The following is a 21,711-nucleotide window of genomic DNA, read 5'->3' as shown; positions in this document are numbered from 1 at the left end:
CGTTGACAACATAGGTAGTGGGCATTTTAGTTCAAAGTTTTACATTTACTTCTCTCAATTTTAGAAAGATTGAATTTTGGTGCCCGGAGAGAAGAGCCCCACTATTTATCTCTCTCTCTCTTTCTCACATCCAAAATCATATTTCCCATTTTCCCTTCTATTTTCTAATCTTCTTTTTCCATCTTCCTTAAAATCATCTTATCCAAACATCCCCTATGGCAGGTAGCTTAATTCTCGGGTCCCGCAACGTCACTTTCAGCCCAACCCAAACGCGCTCACTATATGTATCATGCTTCTCCTACTAGTCAACGGTGACCTAATGTTTGAATGTTAGCTCAAGCCTTGATACAGAAAGCTCTCATGGCTATGTTAGATCCATTTCCATTTTTTTTGATCTGCAACTCTTTTTGAAACTTTTCCACAAACAAGCTAGTCAGTTAGTTTCCAATGGCTTCTATTACTTCTGAAAGAGCCTCCTCCTCCTCCTCCTCCTCCTCCTCCTCCTCTTCATCATCATCATCTTCTTCATCAACATCTGGAAGGAAATACGAGGTTTACCTCAGTTTCCAAGGTGAGCAGACCCAAGATGGTTTTACAAACCATTTATATGAGGCGTTGAGGCAGAAAAGCATTCACGTATTTGGGGATGACGGAAAACTCAGACGAGGAGAACTCATGAAAGCAATAGAAGAATCCCAGTATGCAATTGTTGTTCTCTCAGGAAACTATGCTGATTCGAAGTGGTGCTTGGATGAACTTGCCAAAATTGTTGAGAACACACAAAAGACGGGACTAACAGTGCTGCCCGTCTTTTACCACGTAGATCCCTCCCACGTACAAAACCAGACAGGGCCATTTGCAAAAGCGTTTGACAAACATGCCAGGGTCGATGAGGAGAAGATTCAGAAATGGAGGGCTGCATTGAGAGAAGTGGGCAATTTACCCGGATGGCACTTAAATCAGAGGTAACACACACACATATATCTATTTTATGTTATTATTCGAATTTATATTCGGCTCTTAAAAGTTTCATTGCCTTCAAAAAGAAAAAAAAAAAAAAAAAAATCCCTGCTGGCGATGGAGTTTTCTTAAGTCAACTATTTTATGTAATTACTAATCGAAGAAATAGAATTTATTTTTATTTTTATTAGGAATGGTTTCTTTAGGTCCTAGAAAAAACATTTGGTGAATCCATCGGTGATTTCATACGGATCTAGATCCACAAATTTGAAGACTTTGAATTTTCTAATTCGGGAAACTCTTTTATTTATATATTTATTTTCCTTCCCTCGATTCTCTCTCTTGAGAATGAGATTTCTGTCTCTTTTTCGAATGGGAACAAAACCCCCATGATTTGGTTGCTGTCTTTCTACCGGGAATACATTTTCCGGGATGTAAAGTTCTTAATATATATAATTTATTTCTTTACAAGGGTGAAAATATTTTTCCGTAAAACATTGTACAGCGAACCAAACAGAGCATAAGAAACTTAAAATTTTAATTATTATTATCATTTTTTAGAAAAATGATAATTTGATTTGATTTTTTTTTTTGAGATAATTAAAATAAAATTGACATCTCCCTAAGCAGGCAAAGACTTTACACGTGTGGAGGTGCCAATTAAGCTACAAGCTCTTGGCTTAAAATTTGAATTTTAGATCGATTCACTCTATATATATTATTACTGGCTTAAGATGATTTTTTTTTCTATTTTATTTTTGTCTAAATATAAAATATTATGGTAAATAGTAATAGATATTGATTATGTTTGTGTTTTTTTTTTTAGAAACAAAAATAGGGGCCTTTATGGCTATATTACACCCACGGGCACGGCATTAGATGGCCTCGAACGGGGTAGCCCGATCTCGGGGGCCCGCCTGTATCACTGTGTGGGGAGTTACCCCACTAAGGATGCCCACCAATGGACTCCTACAGGTAGCGGGATTCGAACCTAGGTGTGGCGCACGAACCTTACCCACTCAACCAAACCCCCGTTGGCTATTATGTTTGTGTTTGTATATGAAATTTCATATTTTAGCATGTGGCATTTTATATATTATGTTTGGATTTGTATAAGGAAGTATATATCTAATTTTTTTTTTTTAAAAGTAATTATTAAATATTCTCAAAATATAAGGACATGATTCTCTCCTACATTTATGGTAGTTCTTATTAATTAAATTAATGATAAAGTCCACCATGAATATGAGAGGGAACATCATGTCAACATACTCTGAGAGTGCCTGATAATTTTTCCTTAAAAAAACATGATGTATCAAGATTTTAATGGAGAGCTTAAATATAGAATTAAATTCAAAGTAAAAAATATAACCTAAAATAATGATATGCAAAATTGTGAGACATCAAAAGCTTATGAGTCATAATATTATAAGGTAAATTAAAGTTAAACGACTTCCTTTTGAATCTTTGATATATAGTTATATACTAGTAGTATCATAATATGCTAGTGCTATGCATGACTTGATTAAAATTATGTGTAAATAAATTGAAATTATCTTAATAATAATTAGTGAGACACTTGATACTTTACTAAAGTTTTACCTTAAATAAATTAACTATCTTTATCAAACCTTATTAAATTTTGTTTGAAAGACTTAAACTTGTTTTTTTATTTATTTTACCATGAATTGGTTGAGTTAAGTCTTAAAAAAAAAAAATCACTCCAAATCCTTACTATTAGGTTCAGGTTGGATTAGAAAAATCCACCAAAATTAACCCATTGCCCTTTTCACCTTGTTCTATTGATCATTTTGATATTTTACAAGCGTGGAAAATATAACAAAGTAATGTAATCCAACAATTAATTTGTCAAAGTACTTATTTTTTAGTGTATATATATATATATATATATTTTGAGCGGTGTATTATCACAAAGAGTTACATCATATGTAACGTGAACTTGACCCTAGAGAGATAGAGAGATTTTTTAATTTAATTATTTATTTTTTTGGTTTACAAATAGAAATCATACTTTCGCCTAATCTCAGTGGCGGAGCTAGAATTTTAGTTTAGGGGGGGCAAGATTAAAAGATAGTATTAAAAAAATTAATACATTAATTGATTATAGTAACAAAATAAATAAACAATTGTAAACAAATTTAATAAAAAGTAAATGTTGCATATTGTTAAAAAAAAAATATTAAATGGCATTTCACTGTTTATTTATGGGACAAGTCATTTATGAGATATGAACAAGAAAGACAAATGCCATGAATAATGTAATAGGTAAAAAATAAGGGAAATGCCATGTATACAACATTTTCTTAACGGTTTCTCAAAAAAAAAAAACTAATTTTAGTGGTAAGTTCAAATTAAAACCAATTACATTTTATAAATATAATTTATTATAAAAATATTGTAAACATAGTACTTCTTTATATTTTTATCATTTTTTTTTAACTTTAACTTTTGAGGAAAACTTTTTTCTTACTTTCCAGTCTGCTTCTTTAAGGGTGGAGTGGACCAGCTTTTTCTCTTTTTCATGTCAAAAGGATGGGTCAAAGTGTCAAGCATCATAAATAAACAGTGTAATGCACCCCCCCCCCCCCCCCCCCCCACCCACAAAACTAGTAGTTTGGGGAATTTTTTATAAAGTCAGGGGGGGCAATTGCCCCCCCTCGCCCTATGCTGGCTCCGCCAGTGCCTAATCTAAAGGTCTGTTTGGTTGGAGGGGTGGAAAAGTAGGATAATAGAAAATAGTGGAAAAATGGGAGGAAAAAAAATATTTTAATTTCCCTCATTTTTATTTGGTTAGAAGTGGAAAAGTGGAGGAATGGAAAAAGTGAGTTTGTATAAATTTACACATATACCCTTATTAAAAAATAATATTCAATTAAAACAAAAAAAGTGATAAACAATCAAAAAATAAAAATCAATCTCCTAAATTTATTAAAAAATAAAAATCTTGTCCAAAAAAAAAAATCACATCTAAACCAAACAAATAAAATCAAAAACAAAAAAAACACAAAAAAAAGCAAAAAAAAAAAAAAAAAAAGAGCACTGGACGAAGCCTGCCCAGTAAATCGAAAGAAAAAAGAAAAAAAAATGAACAAGAGCAATGTGGACGAAGTTAAAAGTGAAGTAGAGCAACGTGTACAAAGCCCTTGTGCAACTGCACATGGGCATTTTCATCCAAAAATGATGCCCAATTTCTCCCTTCAATTTTCTCCCCATTTTAGGGAGAAATTTTTTTGATAGGTTTGGAGAGAAAATTCCTGAGTTTCACCATTTTTTTTTCCTTCCCACCCAACCAAACACACTTCAAAAAAAATTTCCTTCCAATTTTCTCTTCAAAGTTTTCCATCTACCTTATTTCACCTCTAAACAAATACATCCTCAGTATATAAGTATGAAGTTCCCTCCTAGATACTTGAACTCTGACCCTTGCCCCCCTCTAACTTACAAGAACTTATACTTGTAGAGTAACCATCATGTCAAGGGTGCACAATGATGAGAGAGAGAGATTTGAAATTTAAATCTCACCCCTTCCCGGACGACAAATTTGAACTCCACCTTGGGGAGGGGTTTTAGAGTTCTCATTTCTCTATTAAAGCAAACCATAGTAAAATTATTGAACGTTTTGTGTCTCACAATTGCCACTATCTCATCAAAATTATTATTTTTGTCTTTTTTACAGGCCAGAATCAATAATAATCCAGAACATTGTGGGAGGTATACATAGTGAATTGTATGGTGAATTGTTAAGTGTTTCAAAGGATCTTGTTGGAATAGAATCTAGTGTGAAGGAAATGATGGATTTATTAAATGCGGGGTTGGATGATATTCGCCTTATAGGGATTTGGGGGCCGGGAGGGATTGGTAAATCAACTCTAGCAGAAGTCATTTATTGTAAAATATCTACTCAATTTGACTCCAAAAGCTTTATTCGTATTGGTTTTGTTAAGGAAACAAGAAATGATGATCTTGTTCCTTTACAAAAACGCCTTCTTTCTAACATCTTGGGTGATAGAGAATTAAGTATAACGAGTGTTGGTGAAGGAAAGAAGATTCTAAGGCAAAGGCTCCATCATAGAAAGGTTCTTATTGTTCTTGATAATGTGAATAAAAAAGACCAACTGGATGCACTTGTAGGAAGCCGTGATTGGTTTGGTCCTGGGAGTAGAATCATTATAACAAGTAGAGACAAACAGTTGTTGACAACACACGAAGTGAATGATATGTATGAGGCAAAAAGACTAGATAATGATAAAGCATTAGAGCTCTTTAGTCAAAAAGCCTTCAACCAACCCCATCCTAAAAGAGGTTTTGAGGATTTTTGTAACGTTTTTGTGAAGTATGCTAAAGGACTTCCTTTAGCTCTTGAAGTTTTTGGTTCCTCCTTGTTTCATAAAGAAAAACTTGTATGGAAAAATTTCCTAGATCAGCTGAATGAAAATCCTAATGAAGAAATTGTGAATAGACTTGCAATTAGTTATAAGGGGTTGCAGCATAAGGTTCAAGGATCATTTTTGGATATTGCCCTTTTTTTCAAAGGAATGGACAAAAAAAGAGTTGTAGATATTCTAGGAATTTCAAGTTACTGCATACATATACAAATCCTAAAGGAAAAATCTCTCATTACCATTTTGGGGGGGAAAATATGCATGCATGATTTGCTACAACAAATGGGTAGGGAAATTGTTCATCGTGAAGCACCTCAAGAGCCTGGATTACGCAGTAGGTTGTGGCATCATAAGGATATCTTTTCTGTATTGAAGAACAATATTGTAAGTGGATTTGTGTATATACATAAGCATAGGGAAGTATATATATTTGTACAATTTTCTACATTTTCTATACTAATTTCACTGTTCTTGGTTACTAGGGAACAAAAAATGTTGAGAGCTTGATTCTAAACTCGCCTCCACATAAAGAAGACTTGAATGCCAATGCCTTCTCAGAGATGACAAGACTAAGGTTATTTAAAATCCACGATGTGCTTCTTCCTAAAGGCCTCACTTATCTTTCTAATGAGCTACAATTGATCGAATGGCATGATTATCCTTTGAAATCCATGCCAAGGAGTTTTCAACCAAATAATCTTGTTGAACTTATTATGCCTTGTAGCTGCATTGAGCAACTACCAAAAGGATTTAGGGTAAGATTTTCACTAATGCAAGTTTTTTTTCTTTTTTTTCTTTGGTTTTTTAATAAATTAAGTTCTTGACCACTTAGTTTTTCATATTTATTTTTGGTTTTATCACAGAACTTAAGCCAGCTAAAACTCATTGACCTAAGTTACTCTCAAAGCTTAATCAGCACTCCTGATTTCATTGGATTTCAAAATCTTGAGAGGTTGATTTTGCAAGGTTGTACAAGATTGTATAAGATTCACCCGTCAATTGGAACTCTCAGACGACTTACTTTATTAAATCTAAAAGACTGCAAACACCTTAAGAGCCTTCCACATGAGATCAACTTGAAATCTCTTGAAATCTTTATTTTATCTGGTTGTTCAAGACTCAAGAAATTTCCAGAGATTGGGAGAAATATGACATCCTTGTCAGAGCTTTATTTGAATGGGACTGACGTAAAAGAACTACCATCATCAATCAAGCATCTGACTGGCCTTACTTTATTGAATCTTAAAGACTGCAGTGCCCTTTCCAGTTTTTCTGATGTCATTTGTAGGTTAACATCTCTTGAAATTCTTACTCTATCAGGATGCAGGGGTCAACGACCAAAAGCATCGCATTTGCTTGGGTTCTTGCCCAATGTATCCTCAATTGGTGTTCCCGTTGCTTTTAAAGGAACAATTTTGCTTCTTATGTTCTCTTTCTTAGTGCTGCCACTCAACTATCAGAGTGCCTTTGTAAGCGCTACACTTGTTTTATGGACATTTTGTTTATTCAATGCTCGACATCCTAAACGAGAGCCCATCAACCTATTGTTGCCTAAGTCATTCTTTGGATTAAGGTCTTTAAAATCTCTAGACCTGAGTGACTGCAATTTGTCAGATGGAGCACTTCCTGATGATCTTAGTTGCTTTTCCTCACTGCAGTCTCTGAATCTGAGTAAAAACAATTTTACATGCTTGCCTGATAGCGTTTCTCATCTTTCTAAGCTTAAACTTCTTTGCTTGGATGATTGTAGCGAGCTTCAGTCCTTGCCATATCTTCCATCAAGTACAAATTTTGTAATGGCACGAGGATGTACTTCACTGAAAAATTATTCAAAAAAAGTTGTTTTGTGGACTTTGGGTGAAACAGGATTCACTATTATTAATTGCCTCAGCTTGCCTGAGGTTGAAGAAAACAAAATTACTGAGGTTTCTTTGCTGGACAGCATGCTCAAGGATGAGGTAACTGAGGGTTCTTCGCTGGATATACAGTTCCAGCCATTGTGGCAAAGATACATGGAGGTCTCACTCTCTTTGTCTCTCTCTCTCTCTCTCTCACACACACACACATTAAACATCTAATTATTTTTGCCTTCTAATATTTTACAGGATCAAATTCGTGAAAGTGAAGGATTTTACAGCGTTTTACATCAAATTGAAATTCCAGAGTGGTTCAAAAATCAGTATTGTGGGTCATCTATAGCAATCCCGCTACATCAGTATGATGTTAGTTGGAGGGGAATCGCCCTATGTGTTGATTTTGAGGTCCACAATTCAAAAGAGGTTTCTTCTGGTCCGGATGTAAAATATGTTCATGAGTTTATTTGTCATTTGGACATGGACGGTGGTCCTAAAGATCGACCTCTAGTCTATATGGTCCCTAGAGAAAAAATCTATGTTGGTTCATTTGGACTTTGGCTATACATATCGCATGCGAGGATTAGAGAACTATTAGATGAACGTAATTGCATTAGGCCATTGATTGTAACCAATAGCCTAGATATTGAGATTAAAGGGTGTGGTGCACGTATACTCTATGAGCCTGATGTGGCAGGATTTGTACAACACCTAGGCCATAAAATTTTTAGGAGCACTGATGCCCTCCGTCAAGGTAGTGAAGATTTCATAAAATGTCATTTGGGCAATTCCCTAAGTCATGATAACGAGGTGGAATCCACTCGGTCCAATGCCCTAATTGACCTGAACCCCAGGCTGAGAAGTGCCCTCAAGTCAATGCTTTCAAGGTTTTATGAGGTGACTTACTATTCATCCCTAAACAACACATTTTTGCAAGGCAGTGATTGTTACACATTAGTATGTACTGAAAATTGTGCAAACAACTAAAATCGAGACACTGATGTGCATCAAGTATTACCTTTTTTGCAACTCTTGTTTCTCTCTCACATATTGAACATTTGAAGACCATATTTTTGTGTATTTTCAGGGAGAAGCACAACACCACTGCTATGATTATATCTTTCCAGAAGTTGCAGTTCCCCAAGCCTGGTTCAGTTATCGAAATTTGGGGTCCTACATAAAAATGGAGTTGCCACCAAACTTGCATAATAATTCGACATGGATAGGGTTAACTATATTTGCCTTTTATACTGTGGACAAGCAACGAGTTGGTTCAAGTTACAAGCCAGATTCAACAATTTTTCTTCACTTTTCTGGTCTCTCAGCTAGTGATGAAGTTCTTCTTGCACCTTACGGAGCCTTTCCCCGCTCTAGAGATGTTTTTGTTGAGTCATCACAAAGACTTCTGGTATTTTACATACCACGAGAGCAGTTTCAGTTGAATCACTGTAGTCACATTTGTGCTCAATTTCAAAGCGATGTCCAAGTTGTGAAATTTAAAATGTGTGGAATCAGTCTTGTATACGAGCAAAATGTCGAAGAGTTTGTGCAAACACTAGTCCAATGCTTTTTAGGGACTCCGGATAACTATCATCCATCTCTTTACCAAAATATTTTAGTTCAACTTGAACAGTTGCAAGACCGCTACAATGAAAGAGGATTTTGTAGCTCTCTCTCACCGGAAAGGTTAAAATTAACTGGGAAGATTTTGTTATAACTTACCATACCTGAATGCATTATATCTCAAAATTTTGAGTTAAAGATTTGTTTTCTGATACTTGCAGGAGGCCTCAAACCATGCCGCATCTTCTATCAAGCAATGAAATTTTACCAGAGGGTTTTACTTCATCAGAAAATCAGGTAATTGTAGTCGACTCAAGAAATTCTAAGGCACACTTACAGCTCTCTCTCTCTCACAACACTGAGTAATGATAATACAAGAAGAATTTTGTGCATAGATAGACTTATAAGTGCACACAATAGAAAAGTCCAAGACTGTTAATTTACCGCAAAGGATTTACAACGTTTAAATTCAGCTTCGTTTGGTTGGTTTCAATTTACTCAATTCGTACAGACTCTTGTTATTAAATAAAGTACTTGGATTCTAATCTCGCCTACACTAAAAAGAGAATCATTATGGACCAAAAACCATAAGTTTCAAATCATATAGTATCTCAAAAAAAATCATTTGTTTGGCAAAGACAAGACCACATTAAGAAATCATAACTATTTTAGTAATGTATTTGTAATAAGTTATGTAAATATGTATGGAATGTCATTTCTGATGATATCCATGTTACCACAGGAAACTCCAGCTGATATTAAGCCTTCAACCATGGAACCTGAGAATTCCTATGCCAACCAGGATAAGCAGGTATAGATTGTTAGGATTAATTGTTAATCAGTGATGCATATGAGCAAAGAAAATTAATTCAGCTTCGTTTGGTTGGTTTCAATTTACTCAATTCGTACAGACTCTTGTTATTAAATAAAGTACTTGGATTCTAATCTCGCCTACACTAAAAAGAGAATCATTATGGACCAAAAACCATAAGTTTCAAATCATATAGTATCTCAAAAAAAATCATTTGTTTGGCAAAGACAAGACCACATTAAGAAATCATAACTATTTTAGTAATGTATTTGTAATAAGTTATGTAAATATGTATGGAATGTCATTTCTGATGATATCCATGTTACCACAGGAAACTCCAGCTGATATTAAGCCTTCAACCATGGAACCTGAGAATTCCTATGCCAACCAGGATAAGCAGGTATAGATTGTTAGGATTAATTGTTAATCAGTGATGCATATGAGCAAAGAAAATTAATTCAGCTTCGTTTGGTTGGTTTCAATTTACTCAATTCGTACAGACTCTTGTTATTAAATAAAGTACTTGGATTCTAATCTCGCCTACACTAAAAAGAGAATCATTATGGACCAAAAACCATAAGTTTCAAATCATATAGTATCTCAAAAAAAAATCATTTGTTTGGCAAAGACAAGACCACATTAAGAAATCATAACTATTTTAGTAATGTATTTGTAATAAGTTATGTAAATATGTATGGAATGTCATTTCTGATGATATCCATGTTACCACAGGAAACTCCAGCTGATATTAAGCCTTCAACCATGGAACCTGAGAATTCCTATGCCAACCAGGATAAGCAGGTATAGATTCTTAGGATTAATTGTTAATCAGTGATGCATATGAGCAAAGAAAATTAATCTTTAGTGTGTGTCTGTGTGCATTTCAATTTAATTCTTAAATTTGGTAGTCTTGATTTCCTGTTACCCATTGTTAGCTCTGTTTACTAGTTCCTTATTTGATTCGTCTTGCGTTTGGGCCTTTACTGGTAGTTTTTTTTTAATAAGTAGCTTTACTAGTAGAAATTGTTTCCAGAGTTTATGGAGTCACTGTCTTTCTGTTTGTGTCTTTGAGTCTGCATTTATAATTGCTTCTTCTATTTTGGTTTGTTTTTTGTTGGGTTCTGTGCTTTCTTTGAAGAATTTTGTGGGTTCTTGTTCAAAACTTTTGATTCAATATGGGTGGCTCTATTTTTTTCTTCGTCGAATCAAAATCATTTGAGTTTTCAGTTGAGGAAGGTGGTATGTTTTACCAGCTGCATATTTACGAGAGAGGCAGAGATTCTCTAAGATCAATATTTATGGGAAAAGGAAGTGCAAAGAGACTACTGTTCAATGTGGAAGAACTGATCTCCGGGCAGTCTAGTGGGCAGTTTGCAAAATCTTGCCGTGAGGGGGACAAATGCTTTATTCTTCAGTTGGGTTCCAACTCTCACGGAGCTTTCTTATTAATTTTGGAACTCGCTCATGGTCGTCGTAAGGGTTCTATAGTGGTGCCTGAAGGGAAGACGTTTACACTTGAGGAAGGTGTTAGCCCCAGAGTCTCTAGCTCCCAGGCAAGCTATCACAAGTATTCCCTTTAGAGCATCCACACTAGATGTGGTAAATGTGCCAAATGCCAAATATTTGACACATTTGCCACACCAAACACCAAAAACCATCTTTATCAGATGTTCCAAATGCCATAATTTTTGCAACATATGAACAGTGCCATTGCATATTTGCCACTGTACGGACGGAAATGGTATAACTGATTAATATTTTTTTATTCTCTTTTCTCTCTCCTCTCTCTTCAGTTTATTCTTTTCTCTTCTCTCTCACCTCTGTTCTCTCTCACCGATTCCCTCTCTCTTATAAATTGTTGATCTTGATCCGTCATCGCCGATCTCTCACCGGTTGCATTTTGTATCGTCATCGCCGATCTCTCCGGGCATTGTCATCATCATCATCGCCAATCGGAATCGACGTGGGCATCGACGTTGAGGTGAGATCGGAGTGTTCATCACGATCGTGGGCATCGACGTTGAGATCTTGATCGTGGGCATCAACGTTGAGGTGAGGTGAGATCTTAATCGTGGGTTGCCGGTGCTAGTGGGTTTGAGTTGATTGGAGTGTTTTCTGGGTTTGAGTTGATCAGAGTGCTAGTGGGCATCGACGTTGAGTTGATCAAGATCTTGATCGTGGGTTGAGGTGAGGTGAGATCTTGATCGGAGTGTTTTCTGGGTTTGAGTTGTTGTGTTTTTTGGGTTTGAGTTGCTGTGCTAGTGGGTGTTGCTCTGTTTTTAATGGGTTTTGTGGTGGGTTGTTGATGACGGTGGTTGTGGTGGTGGTTTTGTTTTTAGTTTTTTGTTTTGCAATGGATTGTGGCTGTCACGGTGGTGGCAGCGGCGGCAGCAATGTTGTGGTTGTTATTTATCGTGTTAGATATATTATTTTAATGTGTAGTAAATATTATTTTAATGTATAGAATTGAATGATAAAACATCTGATAAATGGGATATTGTAAAATGATGTGGTAAAATAATAAAGTAGGTCTTTGGTGTGGCAAAATGGCATTTTTTTTGCAACATCTGCTGTGAATGCTCTTAGAGATGCCTCAAAATCCTTTGCGTCGGTGGTGGCGGAGAAACGGAATAACAACGATGGCGGAGATGATAAAGGGAAGAAAAAAAATGTATTGATTCAAAATACAAATCCTGAGCAACCTAGGGTGAAGAGTCTATCAGTCTCCAGCCGTAATAATCGTGAGGAAAGTTTCCTAGGACAGAGGGAGCCTCCTAGGACGAAGATTTTGTTAGAATCCAGCCGTGTTAACCGGGTTACTTGCAAGGATGGTACTTTGGGACAGAGAGATCAAATTGGGGCGAAGATTTTGTCAACAATTGATGGGATTGAAGATAAAGGTATTAAAGCTGAGTTGACGTTGGATCTGATTTTGTGTATGGAGTGTGGGTTAGATGGGAATTGGGCTGTAGTGTGGTTTGAAGATAAGGAAGTGGGCCCAAAAGTGGTGCAACCTAGAAAGCCCACTATTCAGAATTTTCAAAAGGTTAGTACCTCCGGCCCATTTAAATACGTAAAGCCCAAACTTGTTTGGAGGCCACGTCAAAGCCAATCTTTGGCAAACCCAGTACATAGGCAGTGGGGTAATTCTGAACTCATAGCCTTGGGTGTGAGTGAGTCTCAGGTTCTGCCTTTGGGACAAGTGGATGCGAGCTTAAGGGTGTGTTTGTTTTGGGTGAAAATGGTTTCAGGAAATCATTTTTCGTAAAATAGGCTGTTTGGTTGGTTTTGAAAATTGAATTTTCCGGAAATCATTTTCAGCTAACCGTAAAAAAGCAGCGTTGACCATGGAAATTCATTTCCGTTCCTATTTTCACTTCAAATGATTTCCGAAACTGAGACGCGCAAAGAGAGCTCACAGACGCGCAAATGGAGAACGAGAGAGAGAAAGAACGATCTCGCGAACGCACCGCGTCGAGGGAGAAAGATCGCGCCGTCGATTGCGATCTCTTCTTTGCGCCGATTGCGATCTCGCGAAGCGTCGATCGACGCTTCGTGAGATCGCGATCGGTGCGGTGTTTCGCGAGATCGCGATCGACGCTTCGCGAGATCAGCGTCGATCGCGATCTCACAAAGCACCGCGCCGATCTCGCCCCTCGTCGAACCCAATCGCCTCTCTCTCTTCCTTCTTCTCTCAATTTGACCAAATTTGATGATTTTTTTTTCTGGGTTTTGTCCGTGTTTTTCTGGGTTTTATCTCTTCCTTCTTCTTTTCCAAACACCAGAAAATATTTTTCGAAAAATTTTTTGAAATGCAACCAAACACATGAAAATATTTTCCTTTTCAGAAAATAGCATTTCCGGAAAATAGAATATTTTCCGGAAATGCTTTTACACGAACCAAACACAGCATAAGTGACGATGGGTTGATGCCGATGAGAGTATTGGATACTCCGGCGATCGGAAAAGTGTCAGCGTCAAGGTGTAGTTCTGTTTTAGGCAATCCCAACCCTGGCAAGGCCATCTTCTCTGGGTTCTTGGGCTTCGTTGCCGAGGAAACTCAGGGATTAAGTAGGTGGGACGCTGGGTTCACCGGAGATTTGGTGGTTAGCTCGGCAGTGGTTGGGATTCAGCCTCCAGATTATGATAGAGGGGTCGCCAATCTTGTGTTGACAACCATGGGTGGATCACAATAGATTCTCCCCTCTCTCAGGCTTAGGTTTTGGTTTGGAAGCTGAGGTTGGGGAAGGGGAAGCTCATAAGAAGAATGGAGTAGTGGATTAGTGGATTTTGTTGGGGATTTTCAGCTAGATTTTAGGCTGCATATTCTCCCGTGGGAAGCTAGTGGGGTGGATGACAGTGGTTGTGTCTTTGGTGAGAAGGATAATTGGGTGTTGGATTGTGAACCTTTGTCTCGATGGGAACCTTTGGCTCAGGACTCTATCGAGGGAACACAGGTGACGGAGTCTAGGCCACCTTCGAATTGGGTGTCACAGTTGATGAAAATTTTTTGTAAAATGGTGGGCTTCCCTATAGTGAAACATGAAGCTCATTGTTTGGCTCTGTTTCGCATCCTGGAACAGGAATGTCTCAAGGTGAATGATGTCGGGGTGTCTAGCGACCTGCAAACTCAGGGACGAGAGGTCTCAGGGAGGTTAAGGGGCTTATTTCTTATGTTAATTACGATGGAGTCTCTGCTAGGAATAGGAAGGGGGGTGCTGATTGTCTTAAATGACTCTACGACTACTTTCTTGGAATGTAAGGGGGCTTAACAATCCCAGGAAGAGAGTGGTTTGTAAGAATCTGCTAAAAGAGTGGAAGTGTGATATTGTATGTTTTCAAGAAACGAAAGTATCTTCTTGTGATGTTGCTTTTGTGCGGAGTTTATGGGGTAGTCCTTTTATTGATTGGGCTACTTTCGATGCTATGCAGACTTCGGGAGGGGTCCTGCTGATTTGGGATAAGATGGTCTTTGAGAAGTTGGATGTTATGGTTGGACTATTTTCTGTCAGTGTATTATTGAGTGGAGTGGTGGATGACTTTGTTGGGCTTGTACAAGTGTGTATGGTCCTAATGACAATGGTCAGCGGTATACTTTATGGGAGGAGTTATCCCAAGTGCGTACCAAGTGGCCTATGGCTTGGTGTCTTGTAGGTGATTTCAATATTATCAGGTACCCTAGTGAAAGGATTGGCTGTGAGTCTTTTAGCCCTGCTATGTTCACATTCTCAGATTTTATTGAGAATAATTATTTAGTTGATTTACCTTTAGAGGGGGCCTCCTTCACTTGGTTTAGAGATTTTGGTGTCCCCTCTATGTCAAGAATTGATAGGGCATTGGTTCCTCTTGATTGGGAGGAGCACTACGTCAATGTATCCCAACGGGTGCTTTCCCGCGTTCTTTCTGACCATTGCCCTCTTTTGTTGGAAGCTAGTGTTGTTCGGCATGGTCGAAGTGTCTTTAAATTTGAAAATATGTGGTTGAAAGTCGAGGGTTTTGTTGATAGAGTTAAGCATTGGTGCAATGGGTACAGTTTCGCGGGCTCTCCAAGCTTCATTTTGGCTCAAAAGTTAAAGGCTCTGAAAGCAAATTTAAAAAAATGGAACAGGGAGGAGTTTGGTGATTTGGCTTTTAGAAAGAACTTGTTGACTGAGTTGATGGGTTTAGATGCGAGAGAGGAGTTGGTGGGCCTTTCAGATGAGGATTTCGACACTTGGTCTTACTACCATGAGATTCGGGCTGCCTCGAATTCTTTATTTCCTTGGAAGGGTGTTTGGAAACCAAAGATTTCTAAGCGTGTGGCATTCTTTCTGTGGACTGCTGCACATAGTCGAATCTTCACTTTGGATAATCTAATGCTTAAGGGTCACCCTTTGGCTAATTGGTGTTGTATGTGTTGTTGTGATGGGGAGTCAGTTGACCACCTTCTTCTTCATTGTCCTGTTACTCATTCCCTATGGGCTTTCATGCTTCAGGCTTTTGGTATTCGTTGGGTTATGTCGGGTTCAATGGCGGGTTTGTTATCTAGTTGGCATCAGTAGCTTGGGAAGCATAATTCGGAAATTTGGGATTTGGTTCCAGGGTGCTTAATGTGGATTGTGTGGTTGGAGCGAAATCGTCGATCTTTTGAAGATAAAGAGAAAACGTTGTAGGAGTTAAAGATTTTATGCTAATGCAGTCTAATGGAGTGGTCTCCTTGTAGGGGTTTTACTGAGTGTTCTTCTCTCTTTGAGTTTATGCCTTCCCTTAGCTTAGTTACCTGACTTCTCTCTTGCTGTTGTGTTGTGTTGTGCTGTGTTGCTGTTGTGTTGTTGTTCATCATCATGAACATCTTGTACTTGTCATTTATTTTTTTCCTCTTTAATATAAGTTTTCTGATTACCTATCAAAAAAAAAGTTATGTAAATGGTTAGGATTAAGTTACGTATTTTCAGGTTCTTGTTATCGAATAAAGTACTTGGATTCAAATCCCTCCTACACTAAAATAAAAATTATCACGGAACATACACTATAAATTTCAAATTATATATTATCTTAAAAGATAACTATGTTTGGCGAATACATGACCACATAAAAGACAATTCTTAAGTAAAGGGTCATGATCAAGTTACATTCGGTGTAAGTTTAGGCAATATTACATCACCTAACAACTTCGTATTGGATTAAAATTTTCAAAATCCCACCTTTGGAATACAAGTTCTCTATATTCGTAACATACAAACCAAATCTTGTTTCAATTGGATGTTACTTACTAATACAGAGTACTGGTTAATCTATAAACTCATCTTTTATACATGATTTTAAAATACAAAAACTTGAAATTTAAATTTTGATAGATGATATAATTAATGTAATTTTATTATCTTGAAATTTTGCAAGCATGAAAAGTATAAAAAATATATATACATATTCTAATTGTGAAATTGTCAAAATTTGCATTCAATAAAAATATTTAGTGTAAAATTGTTTATATATGTAAGGCAAACTTAAACAAAACACATTTTGAACTTCTATATTCACATTTAATGTATTATTGTTAATCAACAATAAAATACTAAATCTGATGAAATAGAAAGTAAAATAAAAAAAAAAACCTAAAAATTAGTTTTTTTTTTTTTTTTTTGAGAATCGCCTAAAAATTAGTATTTAGGATTGTGAAATCAAGACCAAGCTATTGAAGGTCAAAGTAACAATAAATTTTATTACTAAAGCAAACTGTCACTGTAAGAGTAGACAAGCATGCTTACATAAATTTCTAGGACTAAACCTAAATCCTAATTGACTTGTGTTAAAACCCAATTATGGATGTCAAAAATAACATCGAATCTTGAAAATTAAACAAAATTGTAATAACTCAGTGTGACCTAAAATATCTGCAACAAAAAAGGAACTTAAATAAATTAAATGGACAAATAGTAAAATGGATTCTAAAATTAAACAAACAAGATTAAAATTAAATTCTTTTTGTGTTTTTGACTGCATCAGGTGTGCACGGTTCCTAGAAGAACTAATTTTACTGATCCATCATTTTGAATAACTGTATGAATGAATGAATTGACATATATTTATATATGTGTGTGTATGTGTGTGTTATAGATGACTACTCTGATTAGATTTATTGCTCGTCATGCATATATCTATTGCAAATTCATATCGCTATGAATAACTGTATGTGTATGTGTGTGTGTGTTAGAGTCATAGATGACTACTCTGATTAGAATTATTGCTCATCATGCATATCTATTGCAAATTCATCATTATGAATAACTGTATGAGTGAACTAATTGACATATATGTGCGTGTGTGTTATAGATGACTACTGTTACTACTGGCGAGCTCTTAGAGCTTGCTAAAAAGAATGTGAAACTGGCAGTTGTGGAGGATATGGCTGAACAATTTGAAGAGGCCTATAAGCTTTATATGAAGGCATTAGAGTATGCGGGCACTTATCTCTTCTATGAGAACAATCCATGGCTTAAGAAGCAGAATAGGCAGTCATTTTTGCGCTATTATAGAAGGGCAACAAAAATTAGAGGCCGTCATCACTTACATGGACCCTCTTTATCTAATAGAGCAGAAAGCGGGCTTGGTCTTACAAAGCCGAATGCGAAGTTGAGTGATGTGGGCGGACTTCAGGCTTGCAAAAAGGTATTGGTTGAAGCTGCCATAGTGCCTATCAAGAATCCTCAATTTTTTACTGGTAAGTTCTCCCTCCATCATTATATTTAACTTTTGGGTTTTTTAATCTCTGCTTTTAGTTTATTTGGTTATTCTTAGTTTCAATGCTAATAAGAAGAGTTGGGTTATAGTGACCACTAATGTGGACATTATGTTTTGAACTCCTGTTTTAGGAAAACGACAACCGTGGAAGGCTATATTACTATATGGTCCACCTGGAACAGGGAAGACCTATCTAGCAAATGCAATTGCAACAGAAGCAGGGTCAACTTTCTTTAGGTAATATTTATAATTTTACCAATATCAATACATAGCAAGCAACAGGATTACAATAAGTGATGATGTAAGAAACATACACGGCAAGAGATAAAAGAACTAATCTTCATCTTCAACAGGCAAATACATGTTGCCAATTGCAGTTAATTGTGACTCATATTTGAAGTCTATGTGGCTTCTTTTGTTTTCCCTCTATGTTTCAGTTTTTTGCATAATTTCTTTTGAAAACTTGTGACTTCAGCAGCATTTTATAGTTAACATGTTATTCTTATTTTCACCCATTTTCTGTAGATTTTACTTGTTAGTGAAGGCCTAGATCAGAAATACATTGTCCAGATATTTGAGTTTCAGAAAATGTGGACTTAGAGTTCTTAATATTTTGTATTGTTGATGTAGTTTTCTTACTTCATATGGTTGGGTCTTTGACTCCTTTCATATGCTTTTTCATTGCAATCGTCACGTTATTGGAATGTATTGAATTTCTGAATTCATTATCTATGCCACTATGCTTCAATTGATTCACATCTGCGATTGTTTTTGTTCTCTGCTTCTTCCTAGCAGTTATTGTTGGGTGCATTTATTACAGCTAATGTATTTCCCAAGGATGTAGATGTGTTTGCTTTCTAATATTTTTATATAGATGGAATGCTGCCAACACATTTACATGTTTTGTGCATTGTCTGTACCCAGACATTTACATGTGTTGTGTACTGTCTATACACAGTGTTTCCGCATCGGACATTGTTTCCAAATGGAAGGGAGAAAGTGAAAAGCAAGTCTCAATTCTTTTCCAACGGGCCCGTGATGCTGCTCCATCCATTATTTTTATTGATGAAATTGATTCCTTATGTGGTTCACGAGGTGAGAACAATGAGAATGAAGCATCTCGACGAATCAAAACAGAACTTCTTGTACAAATGCAGGTAATTTATTTTCCTTGGAAATGGATTAAAGTCATTTGTTCCAAGCTTCTATTTATATAATATAATTGACATGCTTAGATTAAGATTGGGGGCATGTAGTTTGTCAATAACTTGTTGTAGTTTGTACCATGCAGTTGGGTATGAATTTATTACATTTTGTGATATGAGTTGCAAAGCATCCTATTTAACATTTTTATACTTAAAATGGAATTGAGGAATTTTATGGAAAAATTTAAATTGAAATGTTTAGTATGGGTGACCTAACTTTAAGGTATTTAAGCATAAGTAACTTGAAATCATGTATGTGGTCCAAAGAAGGCTATGATTTCCTTTGAATTTTAGGTTTTTAATTTTTCTTTTTCTTTTTTGTACTGAAGGGGCAAAAACATCAAGAAACCAAATTACAATGATCAAGCAAAACAAGAAGGGAAAGAGGAGAAATACTTTAATACTTTTCTACAAGAACAGGGGGGATATTCAAAACTGTACAAATCACCTTGGAATTAAACTTATGAGTCACACTATGAAATAATAAACTTGGGAGAGAATGATTGAATAAAGGTTAAGATATGAAGTAATAAATATTGGAGAATCAACTTGGTTTTATGCTAGGAAAATCTACCATGGAAGTTATTTTCTTACTTAGATGTCTAAAGGAAAATTATAGAGGCCTGTAAAGATCTTCATATGGTCTTTATTGACCTAGAGAAAACATATTATAGGGTCTTCAAATGGCAGGCTAAATGACCAATCATTTCCTTGTTGGCCTTAAAATGGCAAGCTAGTTTGCAATGCAGTTAATAATAACTATATGTTTTATTAGATAGTTAATACATAGCATTATCATACATTGTTTCCTTCCACCTACATATTTGTAATCTTAAAATTTTAATACATTTCAGGGTGTGTGCAACGATGAGACAAATGTTCTGGTTCTTGCAGCCACAAATGCTCCTTATGCTTTGGATCAGGTGAGAAAAAATACATCCTTTTAACCTACGGCCAAGGCTAGCAAAAATTTCATGATCTAGATTGCTTTAGGGTTGAGGCTAATGCAAAGTTAATGTAGGCCATGAGGAGGCGTTTTGACAAGCGAATCTATGTCCCTCTCCCAGATTTGGAGGCAAGGGAACACATATTTAAGGTACTTCAATTTTCATAATGCAATGCATTTGGAATATCCAAGCAATGTAGTTATAAACCCATTGTGATTGATGCTTTTGTAATTTATGTCTTGTTTAATATCCTCTAGTTTTTTATTTGAGCAGGTTCATATTGGGGACACTCCTCATAACCTTACTGAAAATGATTTTGAGCATTTAGCTCGCAGAACACAAGGTTTCTCTGGTTCAGATATATTCTCTTGTGTAAGTGTCAATTTTACATTGTGTCAATGTGTCTCTAAAGGGACTATATGGCTGAAAATTGGTGGTTACTTTTTGATAGGTTGAAGATGCACTATATCAGCCTGTTCGTGCAACTCTTGATGCTCAATTCTTCAGAAAAACCTCTAAAGGCATGTGGGTCCCTTGCGAACGGACTGGACAAGGAGCTACTGAGATTACCTTGCAGGAACTTAATGCACAAGGCCTAGCTTTAAAGGTATGGATTAGTTAGGAAACTCATGTTCAACACAAGAAACAATTCCAAAAATACATGTTTGTGGCCGAGGATTAGTTACTCACGGATAGAATTCTTGAAGATATGTAGACTGCTGCTTACTTTAGTAGTTAGTTAATTTATGGAAAATAGGATAAAAGAAAATTGAAAAGAGGGAAGGCCTGGGAGGGGGTTATTGTACTGGAAAGAAAAAAGAAAAAGAGTATGTCTCATTCAATTGCATTGATTTGTGTTTGGTATTGATTTTCTCTTTCATTAACATAGGCGGATTCTTTTATATTTTCCTTTTTAAATAAAGTTTGTTTGTGGTAATATTTTTTTAGACCCTATGTCCATCTTGAATTTTCATATTTGTGTCTCTGGGAATTGATGACTTGCAGATCCAGCTACCACCCAACACAAGAGCAGATTTTGATAAAATGCTTGCTAGACAAAAGCCGACTGTAAGTGAAGCTGAACTTGAACTGTATAAGAGATTCAACAAGGCGTTTGGCAATGAAGGTTGAAAGATGTAGAGACACATATTATTATTAGTTTCTTCATATTGTGTTTCTATATATATATATATATATATATATATATATATATTTTTTTTTTTTTTTTTTTTTTTTTTTTGGGGGTGTAAAAGTATTTTTTATCCATATGCTTGTTATGAACAAAGTTTTGGAGAGAAACCCTACAAACTCCTCATCTATTTTTATATTGAATATGAATTTTGAAAATCTAACTATTTGATTACATATTCTTATTATATTCTCCATGTTTGCAAAATTTCAAGAAGATCAAAAGTCAATTGCTATGTCATCAAATAAATGTTAACATTTCAAATTTTTGTGATCTAAAATTGTGTATAAAAAATAAATTAATTGATCAAATAGTGAATAACATATGATTTGAACAAAATTTGATATATATGTTAAAAACATAAGAAACATAAAATTCAACGGTTAAACTTGTTCGTTATTCTAAATGTATATTTGGGTTAGACATAATATGTCACTCTTTTTTTCTTTTCTTTTTTGATAATCTAGACATATGTCACTTTGGTTAGAGGCTTTCCAGCCTCTCTTTTTCTTTTTCTTTTTCTTTTTTTCTCTTTTTATCTTCTAATAAGGAACTGTGGG

The 21,711-nt window shown here is 35.8% G+C and overlaps 1 protein-coding gene across 7 annotated transcripts; it reads left to right on the top strand.

Annotated features, from left to right (window-relative positions):
- Positions 1–335: 335 nt before the first annotated feature.
- On the top strand, positions 336–21,309 carry LOC126720496 (disease resistance-like protein DSC1). Of its 7 annotated transcripts, XM_050422993.1 has the most exons (18): positions 336–965; positions 4,658–5,747; positions 5,846–6,118; positions 6,227–7,381; positions 7,469–8,113; positions 8,304–8,902; positions 9,001–9,076; positions 9,522–9,590; positions 9,922–9,990; positions 10,323–10,391; positions 17,403–17,790; positions 17,942–18,047; positions 18,769–18,967; positions 19,870–19,938; positions 20,037–20,111; positions 20,236–20,334; positions 20,414–20,569; positions 20,968–21,309. In XM_050422993.1, exons 1-18 carry the CDS (start codon positions 448–450, stop codon positions 21,091–21,093), a joined length of 5,781 nt encoding a protein of 1,926 aa, XP_050278950.1. In that variant the 5' UTR covers positions 336–447; the 3' UTR covers positions 21,094–21,309. The 7 variants fall into 7 exon arrangements, with proteins under 7 accessions (XP_050278950.1, XP_050278953.1, XP_050278951.1 ...); XM_050422996.1 differs by lacking the exon at positions 9,522–9,590; XM_050422994.1 differs by lacking the exon at positions 9,922–9,990.
- Positions 21,310–21,711: the final 402 nt, after the last annotated feature.

Source organism: Quercus robur, chromosome 4, assembly GCF_932294415.1.
Source record: "Quercus robur chromosome 4, dhQueRobu3.1, whole genome shotgun sequence".
Taxonomy (NCBI): domain Eukaryota; kingdom Viridiplantae; phylum Streptophyta; class Magnoliopsida; order Fagales; family Fagaceae; genus Quercus; species Quercus robur.
The sequence above is the reverse complement of the archived record's forward strand: the minus strand, read 5'-3'. Positions and strand labels throughout refer to the sequence as shown.

Coding starts and splice junctions, on each gene's coding strand:
- LOC126720496 (XM_050422993.1), top strand. CDS start 448: ATGGCTTCTATTACTTCTGAAAGAGCCTCCTCCTCCTCCTCCTCCTCC. Junction 6,119..6,226: donor AACTACCAAAAGGATTTAGG/GTAAGATTTTCA, acceptor GTTTTATCACAG/AACTTAAGCCAGCTAAAACT. Junction 10,392..17,402: donor ATGCCAACCAGGATAAGCAG/GTATAGATTCTT, acceptor TGTGTGTTATAG/ATGACTACTGTTACTACTGG.